This window comes from Poecilia reticulata, linkage group LG9, assembly GCF_000633615.1.
Source record: "Poecilia reticulata strain Guanapo linkage group LG9, Guppy_female_1.0+MT, whole genome shotgun sequence".
In the NCBI taxonomy this organism is placed as follows: Eukaryota; Metazoa; Chordata; class Actinopteri; order Cyprinodontiformes; family Poeciliidae; genus Poecilia; species Poecilia reticulata.
Genome location: NC_024339.1, coordinates 14982527 through 14993240, shown reverse-complemented (window position 1 = coordinate 14993240; position 10714 = coordinate 14982527). Strand labels below are relative to the sequence as shown.

The 10714-nt window shown below is 36.5% G+C and overlaps 1 protein-coding gene across 1 annotated transcript in view; it reads left to right on the top strand.

Annotated features, from left to right (window-relative positions):
- The window catches only part of si:dkey-178e17.1 (tricarboxylate transport protein, mitochondrial), a 24891-nt gene extending 14904 nt beyond the window's left edge, over positions 1 to 9987 (top strand). Inside the window, exons 4-9 of the mRNA XM_008418128.2 lie at positions 4226 to 4364; positions 4657 to 4741; positions 4889 to 4993; positions 5885 to 6000; positions 6123 to 6196; positions 7799 to 9987. Of these exons, the coding sequence (XP_008416350.1) occupies positions 4226 to 4364; positions 4657 to 4741; positions 4889 to 4993; positions 5885 to 6000; positions 6123 to 6196; positions 7799 to 7913 (634 nt within the window). The 3' untranslated portion in view covers positions 7914 to 9987. The remainder of the gene's footprint in view (positions 1 to 4225; positions 4365 to 4656; positions 4742 to 4888; positions 4994 to 5884; positions 6001 to 6122; positions 6197 to 7798) is intronic.
- Positions 9988 to 10714: the final 727 nt, after the last annotated feature.

The following is a 10714-nucleotide window of genomic DNA, read 5'->3' as shown; positions in this document are numbered from 1 at the left end:
ACACACACACACACACACACACACACACACACACACACACACACACACACACACACACACACACATACGTCACAAACCAAAGCCTGCTGCTATTGTTGTTGCTTTTTTGTTTCATTTTTTCATTCGGTTTCTCTCATTCTTTCACTGTTAGTGTGTGTGCGCGAAGGTGCGTATGCGTGCGTGTGTGTGTGCTGGAGGGTAGCGCGAGTCTGTATGATAGAGAGACAGGCCCAGTCAGGCGAAGCAAAGATGCCATTCAAACTCAGACAGGGTCTCAATGGGGCTCTAGAGATGGAAACTCTGGTGTGTTTGTGTATTTGTGTGTTTGTGTGTATTAGGAGGGAGGGRGTGTGTGTGTTTGGGTGTGTGTATATTCACATGTGTCTGTCAGCTTTCAGCATCATTTCCAGAGGGAGCTTGCTGTGTTTTTGTCAACTTGAAGGAAAATTTTCTCTCAGAAAACAAATCAAGTTGGATGTTCATTGTTTTTCTGTCCATCGTCCATCCAGTTTCACCCTCGATTCCAAGCAGATACAGGAGAGGGGCCACATAATGTAAAAAAAGTTAACTAATTTTAATAATAATAAAAAAAATCTTAGCAGCAACTGAGCTGTTTTTATTTTTATATAGTAAACTATTCCATTTATTGCATTTTAATAAATTAGATGTAGGTTAAGACTTGCGCAAGAAAGTAGGAAATGTAAGTGTAGCATGACAAAAACAAACAAAACTAAGCTCTTATTAGTTTTGATTTATTTACTAATGTGATGACAAAAATAATCAGATCAAAGAGGAAATAAACAGTAAAAACGTTTTGATATACATTTTTTAAATTGTAATAATGTAATATAAAGGATATATATAAATATGAAATACTAACAGTATTCAGATTACATTGTTCTATATAGTTATGTGATTTAAGTACATAGAAATAAAACTGGTACAGCACAAAATGTGCAGATTTATTCAACCAAATGTCCGTCTAAATGTGTCCTCCAACATTTTTTCAAGGAGTATTTTAGTCGACAGACAACCTGACTAATTTCATAGAGTGCATGCAGCAACTTTGAAAAAGTACTGTGCATCTTTTCTGTTGGCTCATTAGTTGATGATTCAGATGATCATTATGTATTTAATTTGTGCTGCTGCAGTTTGAAATACAACACAGAGTCCAAAACATGACATTCGTCTTCACTGTTCTGGAAGTACTCCCTTACTTCAGACCAATTTAGACCTAAAGCCAAATGAACATAAGTGAAACTTAAAGAGTAAAACACACTGTAAAACATTTAAAGGTGGTTTAACTTGGAAATGAAAGTCCTCATGCTGCCTTGAAAATGTCAACAAGAAATTTGTTTTAGTTTTAACTCAGAAATTAAAGTTTCTGAAGTTGATTTAACAACAGTGAAATTGTCTAAACATTGTTTTTTAAGTTCATTAATCTTGAATTGTGAGTTTTATCTTAATGCTGCAATTTAAACCAAGTAGCTATTTAACAATATGCAAGAGAAAACTGCCCTCACCTCATTAAAGAGCAAACATTTATCTATTATTTTACTCACAATATCAAGTAAAAATAACTACTTATTTTACTTTAGAATAATTTCAATTCTTGTTTCAAATTGCATGAACAAAATTTCAGATTTGCTCATGAATTTTATGAAACATCAAAATGAATTCAGCTCAAAGATATTTAATTTGAACAAGACATAAACATGAACATTTGCCTTAATAACACAAGAGTCAAATCAATGTCAGGATACAAAAACATGCAGCTAAGCATTCTGGGAAATGCTTAGCTGCATTTCCCAGCTAAAGACTCCTGTCTTTTTCATCTTTCAGTTTTTTTAAGTGCTAACCTAAAACCTCTGGTTTATTCAGCTCTTGGAGGTTTGACAAAGTTAATAAAAAGCTTAGGTTAAATATCTAAACTCACTACACTTGTTTCACTTGAAGAGTAGAAGATGGTCGACACAACTGAAGGTGGCTCAAATGTTTTACAGTGCAGGCAAAGCCTTTGATTAATGGACAGCATTGGCAGTTTTCCTTTAACCACAACTAGATCTGACTTTCTATTTTTATCTTATTCTCTTATCCTCCTCTGTTTCGCTCCCTTTGCCTCCCCAGCTCTCCTCCTCCATCCCATTAGCTGATTAGCTCTGTATCATCATGGAAGATTGCCAGGGAGGTTCAAGATGGACGTCCAATCGAGCCACTCGCTTTTCCCTCCTATTAACCCCCCGTTCGTATCGATACTCTTCTTTCATTCGTGGCTCATTCCCTCCACTGCAATGTTTTCATCCTTCACCTGCTCTTCTTACACAAGCACTGACCTTGTAGGAAGACCCTTTAATGAAGATTGGACAGCTCTGTCTCTGCTGTGGGCTGACTCATCTCTGACTGTGGGTGTCGGCCAAAAGATGTGTCACATTTTAACCATAAAGTGTAGTCCACATGTTAAACGGCTGAGCAGAGTAAATTGGCAGAAGAGCAGGCCTGACACCGACATATTTCTCCCTGGCAGCCTTTAATGAACAACGTTTGATTCACGGAGGTAGTTAATAAGGGTTCTGCCACCCTGTGGAGTCACAGCAAGCTTTTAGTGGACATGTGGTCAATTTATTTCAATGCTAAGAAGCTGTTTATATTTATTCGTCAGTGTGCATAAAGAGAGAAATTCTGACGGCAGAAAACCTGCCTCTCAAAGCCGTCTGAATCCGTGACGAACAGATGTGGAGCCATAATGAGCGGAGAAACCTACTGCAGCAGAAAGGCAGATGGAGAATAAAATTGGGCTTACATGAGCCCAGCAAAGAGAAATTCATTTTGCTGGAGCAAAGACGATGGCAGGTGAACGATCCAAGCAGACAGAGGAAAACATCGCATTTATTAAGGCCCGGCCTGCCACTCCCCTTTCAGGAAGCCTACCAGGCAGCGTCCTGCTGTCACCACAATTCAATTTCCATCTATAAATAACCTTTCTCGTAACGGACTCGCTGGCACGACGTTCACTGATTGCATGGATGCAGGAACCGCACCTATCTGTTTGGAATGGCCTCAGTGGCAGCTGCTGCTGGTCGCTCGGTGTTTGCAGAACTGCTGTGGTTTATTGGGGCGTCTTTAATGAAGACACAGCAACCAGCACAATAAAGCAAAACCCTTCAACGCGTTTTGCCCTTTCAGCATATTGTCATCTCTAGAAATATGAGTTGGAATCAAGTGTTGGGCCAGTTTAGCTCCTGGTGTGCAGTGATGCCCAAGGTGTCCCACCGGTCAGCATGGGAGACAAACAGGCGTAACCATGGCGACATCTGCGGGAATACTGGAAGAAAGCCAGTATTGAAAGTGGTCATAAAAGTACAATAGGAAAAGTTTAATTAAATCGATGGGCCAGAGGCCAAAGAGCAGACGCAGTTCTGAGGCCACTGCATGTTTTACACATAAATATGGAGAATCTCTTGGTGAAGCACGCAGACAGTTTACGTCTAGCTAGATGAAAAATCTGTTGGTGTTTTTTGTTTTCTTTTGTTTTATTCAACTATTGAAAAGTCAGACTGACCACCAGCTTTTAATTTGAAAACCTTCAGGTCTCCTGTAAGCTACAGTACATGAAGCAGGACTAAAGTCAACACATACCTAGTCTGACAAAAATGATAAGATCGACTTATTTTTGTTTCTATTTTTGGAATATTTATATGCATCTGTTACATTATTATTTAAAACTAGACAGCCAAATCAGATTTCTGATGTATTGCTAGCCTTAGACCTAAATTTATGCTGAGCACTGTGTCCAAAAAGCATGATGCATCCTTCAGCACGTAAGAGCAGCAGAGATTAACCTGAAATGATGTAACCAGATGATATTGTGCAGTGCTGAACCACATGACCACATACGACACCCAGACCATCTTCATCTTGATAATTTCTCTTTGCTCATCCTGATTTACGTGCAACAGTGAAGATTTAAAATGTTTCATCTCATCTCTTTCTCTCAGATTCCCACAGCTTGGAAACATACACAATATAATACAATATAAGATAAAAAGAGTCATTCAGTGTAGTTGTTTTCCTTGTAAATATCTATATTTTAACATAACTCATCTTAAAATAATCTGTATGAATCTACCGTCGTCATGCACAGCCTCTTTCTGGAATCAAAGGAAAAGGAGGACTTCATTTTGCCGGTGAACTTCTAATTTAACATTTTATGCTGTTTCTCTGTCAGGTTCGGCATGTTTGAGTTCCTCAGTAACCAGGCGAAGGATGAGAACGGCCGACTGGACAGCACCCGCGGCCTGCTCTGCGGGCTCGGTGCGGGCGTCATGGAGGCCGTGCTGGTGGTCTGTCCCATGGAAACCGTTAAGGTATTAATTAGAAAGTGGTTTATGGTTTATTGACTGGGCTGATTTGTTTGCTGAAGACGTCTAATAATTGGTTACATGAACAGTAGGTTTACTGTGTGAGTTTTTACTCAATTAATCTGTTGGGAGGCAACTAAAGAATATCAAAAGTATTGAATTCTCCCCAGCTCAAATTTTACTGAAACGTTTTTATAGTGTCCTCGTCTGTGAAATAGACAAAACATTCATTCAAGCGTGTGTTTTCTCTGTAAAGTAATATTTTCTGTCCTGTGTGTCCCCTTTGTTATCTCCCAAGGTTAAATTCATTCATGACCAGACGTCGGCCAAACCCCAGTACAAGGGCTTCTTCCACGGAGTGAGAGAGATCGTCAGGTCACAAGGTAAAGAAAGTGTTGAATATTTGTGACCTCTGCTGGACACTCGGCGTATAGCAGCTTAATAATCACTGTTGATGTTACCTGTGTTGTTGACTTTGATTAACTGAGGACAGCGGAGCGATGTTGACCTCTGCCTTTCTGTCTGAACAGGACTAAGAGGGACATATCAGGGTTTGACCGCGACGGTCCTCAAACAAGGCTCCAACCAGGCTATTCGCTTCTTTGTAATGACGTCTTTAAAGAACTGGTACAAAGGTTAGTGTGCGCAAACACTGTTTGTGTTTGTTTAATTTCATTTGTAAAGCTAACATCTGCAGGAGGAATTCAGATTCTTGCAAAAATATTAACGGCCTTAAATGTCTTCATTGTGTTTTATTTAATGTGAAATCAACACAAAAAGTGCATTATTTTGAAGTGGAGAGACAATTATAAATAGTTTTCAGAGGTTTAAAATACAGTCCATGTGCACATATTTGTAGTCGGCCACCTTCACTCTAATTTGTGAGCAAATTAGAGTGAGCAAACAGCATCATGAAGACCAAGGAATGCAGCAGATAGGCCAACTATAAGGCTGTGGAAACATCTAGAGCAGGTTTAGGTTATAAAATAATATCCACAGGTGAGCCAAGAAAATCTCTAAATCCTTCAGGATGCTGGCCTTTGAGGACTGACTGAACTCCACCAGTTTAGATCAATTCATATTTAATGCTAGAAATTCAAACCTGAATAAAGTTGAATAGTTTGAGAATAAGTGTTCACAGATGGTCTTCATTAAACCTGACAGAGTTTGAACATCTAAGATTTGTTTCTAGAGGTGCAATTATAGCAAAAACATTTTTTGCTATAATTACAGCGAATATTGCAAAGTATTTATTTGATGGCAGAACACAAATGCACACCACACTTTTAAGATTGTTGATTTGAAAGGATAAAATTATACATAAATACATTGACATTTGTGGTTTTAATGTAACAAAAAATAGGAAACTTCATTCGGTATGGATACATTAAATTCTTCAAATGTGTTAATGTTAATTTAAAGCTTAAGTACTACATAAACATCACAGCTCAGAATCTTATACCAGTATATTGTCTGGATATTAGACAAGTGTTCACTGAATGATATCTCACTTTTTCTGCCACTAGGTGATGACCAAAACAAAACTATTAATCCCATCATTACTGGAGTGTTCGGGGCAACAGCCGGGGCAGCCAGTGTATTTGGAAACACGCCCTTAGACGTCATCAAGACAAGGATGCAGGTACATAGTGGCTGCAACACACTGGGGAGAGGATCTCTGCTTTTTGCTTCTGGTGCAGTTTAAATTTGGAAAACTGTTACAAATCGTACTTATTAGATGTAATCCTGCTGTCGTCTTTGAAGGGTCTGGAAGCTCATAAATATAAAAGCACGCTGGACTGCGCTTTGAAGATCCTCAAACATGAAGGCCTGGCAGCGTGAGTAATCGGTCATCTGTTGGTTTTATAACGATTATTATGTTTACTTTTAGCTTTTGGCACTCAAACTCACTAAACCATGGCAAACCATTACATGTGGATTTATCATAAGTTTACATCAAAACCCAAATTTATCTGACTATCCAGTGGGTTGAGTTCTTAGATTTTAGTCATTCAAAGGCACATTTCAACTTGCAGCTCTGATGACACAATCATCCCAAGGTTTGCACAGTCTACAGATAAATCTAATAAATGTACATGTCACAAAGAAACTGTGCGAAACAAAATAATTTAAAAACAAAGCAACACCACTCTAATAATTCTGTCGTTTAGAGCTGATTATTAGCTCTTAATCCAACTCTGACCTGTCATAATGTGACTCCTCTGCTAGGTCTCATGCCACTTTAAAGCACCTCTGGCTTATTTACCTGAGGAAAATAACAATCTTCCAAATCATTTGTCTTCTTGCAGCATATTCTTTCACTGATTTTATTTTATTTTTGAAGAAAATATACATTTATTCAGTAGTAAAAAAAGAGTTGAAAATGTGTTATTACCCATCAGTGCAGCTCCTGTTACAGGCAAGTTAAAGTTTAATACAATAGGAGCTGCAGCCTGTAATAATGGAAGGAAGACCCAGAGCTTTCATTTCACCACAGTCACTGTGGAATATTATTTAGTATGGAAAAAGATATCGAAGGCTTATTATAAAAGAAATGTGTTCGTATCTTCATGATAAACAGCGACAAAAATAAGAAGATCCTAAGTCTGAAAATAATTCACTTTATTCTGCTCACTTGTCTTAAACATTATCAAATCTAGTTCACAATTTTAATCACTAGTTAACACTTGGTTAGCCAGTAATAGGTCAACGTCAAATGTAATTATTGTGAAACGGCTCCTCTTTTAACCTGATTGGACAAATATTCTGAGCTTTCATTTTATATTCTTTCTACCATCACAAAGACGCCGTCAACACAAAGGGCTCCTTTGTGCAAAGGGCCCCTGTTCATGTGCCCAGGTTGACCTTACGGTGAACCTGGCTGGGTTCTGGTTAGCAGTTTTGGTTTTTTACCTCATTTGGTTTATAAGTTCTGCTTCTACAGCAGCATAAGAACAACTACTGGCTTTAATTTAAAATTACCTACACAGCAAAAACCCAAAATATTACCAAGTATGTTTTGTCCATTTTTTGTTGCGAATATCTTAGTTCACTTTAAACAAATTTAGAAGAAACTGTTCAGTAAAATCTAAGAGCTTGTTTTAGATCAACAATTATTTAATATTAATAGAAAAGTACTAGTTCCACTGGCAGATTATTTCACTTATTGCATGGAAAAAAATTCTTGTCATAAGTGGAAAAAAATCTATCAGTGGAACTAGGAATTTTTAAAATAAACATGACTTCAAACAAGCTTCTCTTGCTGAAACGTTACCTTTAAGTTAGTTTTATTATATTTCAAGTTACATTAACCTCTGATGTAAAGTGAAATGTGTGTTTTCAGGATATTCTAGATTAGCACCAACAAAACTAAAAATTAAGATAAATGTGAATGAATAAAAAGTGTAATTTTGCTTCTTTCTGCCTTTTTATGCCCTTAGCTTTTACAAAGGGACCATTCCCCGGCTCGGCCGTGTGTGTCTGGATGTAGCCATTGTTTTCATCATCTATGAGGAGGTTGTGAAGGCCCTGAACACTGTCTGGAAGACGGACTGAGCCGCTGGTTGTGCAGGAATGCTGGCACAGATCTAGGTTTTCCAGATCTCCTCTGTATCATTAAACCAGCTGTGAACAGATTGGGGTGAATAGCTGAACGTAGATCTGTGTTATGTGCAGACCTCTAAGTCATTTACAGAAAATCAGAGGCTCCGAAGTAAAGAAAAGCCAGAATGGATGCTTACATCTGAACAGCTGGAGGTGAAGCAGAGCTCTTATACTTCACACCGAGACTCCTTCCTCACAAAGTAAAGAAAAATGGTCTTTTATAGTTTAGAAAGATTACAAAATTAGTTAAATCACTGTGAAAAAGCCGTGTTTTTGGCATTAAGATTTATTTTTAACATCTTTGTTAATGCATTTGCTTCATTTTCATCATAATGAAATTACAATCTGTCCATCTAAATCTATTTTAATGATGTTTATGACAATAATTCAGTTATTTACACTTATTTTACACTTAGAGTATGCCAATTATTTTTATACAGTGTAACATAAAATATGTTTTTAAAAGTATCTCTCCATAATATAATGTATATTAAATCTGTGCCAAAAATCAAATGGTTTATTCACAGTAAAAAAAATATGACTCAAATAATTTCAGATAAAATATCAAAGTTGATCTTTTTATTTGAATATTAAAACATATTTATAAAGAGCTGAATGTTGAATTTAATCAAGACCATTTGCTGTTAAAGGTGCCACATGTATTAAATATGTCATGCATTTCTGTTATTAAATGCTGTTAAGATGTTTATGAGATTATTTTACCTGTTGGGTTTCACTGTGAATTACCTGAATCATCCCAATCCAGTCATTTTCTAAAATAATTGTAATACCTGCAGTAGTTACAGCTCCCTAAACCATCCGAATTATGGCAACCCAGGAAAAAATGTGAAGAAAATCATCAAATGACTTATCTTTTGTCTCACAATATGTGAATAAATAATCTCATATCACTTTTTTTAAATAATGCAACCCTTCATTAAATTGAAACTGAAGTGTTTATTTGATTTATGTTTTACTTTTAAAATCTGATTAATAAAACGTTCTAGTTTGGAATTATTATTTATATTTCCCTGGGGTGTAAATGTAGTGACAGAGACCCATTTTTCTTAGTTACTCTTGAAAATTGGAAAAACAATAGAACATTCCACTAGATTAACCAGTAAGATTAAGAATCAAGCAATAATTATTACTTTTTAGATTATTTATTAATATATTTAAAAAAAAACTGTGACAGAGAGTGCTGGGTGAACACCTTTCTGTTTCTGAGGCTTTTTGTCAACATTTTTACTGAGGGTGACAATAATAGTTATTTCCTTACAGTTTCAAACAGATATTAACTCTGTTTCTTTTAATTAAACATTTATTTAACCAGATTAAAGCCCATTTAGATCAAGACCTCTTTCAAGTCATAAAAGACAAGACAAGCAAACAAAAATAACAAAAATAAAAATTAGAAACGTATAAAATGCAAACAGTTGGACAATTAAATATAAAATAAGCTCCATACATCAGTGCCATAAGATAACCATCTTCCTTGGAAACGTCCACTTGCAGTCTCACCTCTTTACTTTTCTTAGACGTTTGTAAAACTAAGCAGAAGAATCACAAGAGATTGTTTTGTTTGCTTTGAGGAAAAGTTTGATTCATTTAAACCCTGAGCAGTTCACTTTTAATGCATTCAGGTTCTTCTCACTCATGTGCCTTTATGCTGCTGTGTTTGATGGTGAAAGCTTTGTCTGAGGTATCCATCGGTGTTTACATGTTTAACTTGGTCTTAAAGCTGAGGTGTATGTGGTTTGCTTTACTTGTGATGTGCAAACAGTCCTAACTGGTGTAACTGTAATGATCGTAGTAAAATTGAAGCCTAATTTCATTATTTATGAAAGTAAATCTTTATTTTCCTGCTTTTCCTGACAAAGCGGTTGTATTCTGCGTGGCCAAATGTTTAAAACAAAACGTGATTCTGAGACTATATCAGTGTGTACCAGAAGTGTCTAGGTGTGTTTAGGCTGTGAGGGTGACTAAAATGATGTTTGTGCAATAAATGCCCACTTTTTTGTCAGTACTTAATGTCTGTATTTAAATCCTTTCTTGTAATCTTTCAAGCTGGTACTGTATGATTTTTCTTATTACAAGGGCACAGAGAATATATCCTGGCTCACTGGCCTTAAGAAAATAATTTAATTAACTAGTGTGTGAAGACTAAATGAGTGCTGACAGAAATAAAGTTCAAGCTGCAAATTTAATACAACACACTAGAGGGCGCTGTAGCTCAAGTCCATCTCAATTCCCAAACACAGCCGCACACACAATCATACCTAACTGGTAATGCACTCTTTCGCAGTCTTAATATTAAGAAATCTCATCATCATCACTCTCTCTCTTCCTTATCTCGTTTAAGATCCTGGAGGCTGCACTGCCAAATTACACCCCCCCTCAAACTCACGTATTATCTGCACTAAAAGAAAAAAAAAATGCAACACCTGCTGGCAGGTAAAAATAGGCAAAAAAATAAAATAAATTAAACATAACTTAAAAAGAAGAGAGTTTAATTAATTATTTTTAAATCATCCTCACTGCTTTCCTGTTTACAGTCTGAAAAAAAAACATACAAGAAAGCATTACATCTATATTGATGCATATAATCCAGATGTTATTTTTAACCAGATGTTTGTTTTTAAAATGCAATGAGAAGCATAACGTCAAGGTTTTCCTGAGAAAAGTCTGCAGCTTCACTGTGATCTCTGACCTTCTTCTTTCACTGAAAAGCGGTGGAGCATAACTAACGTCAT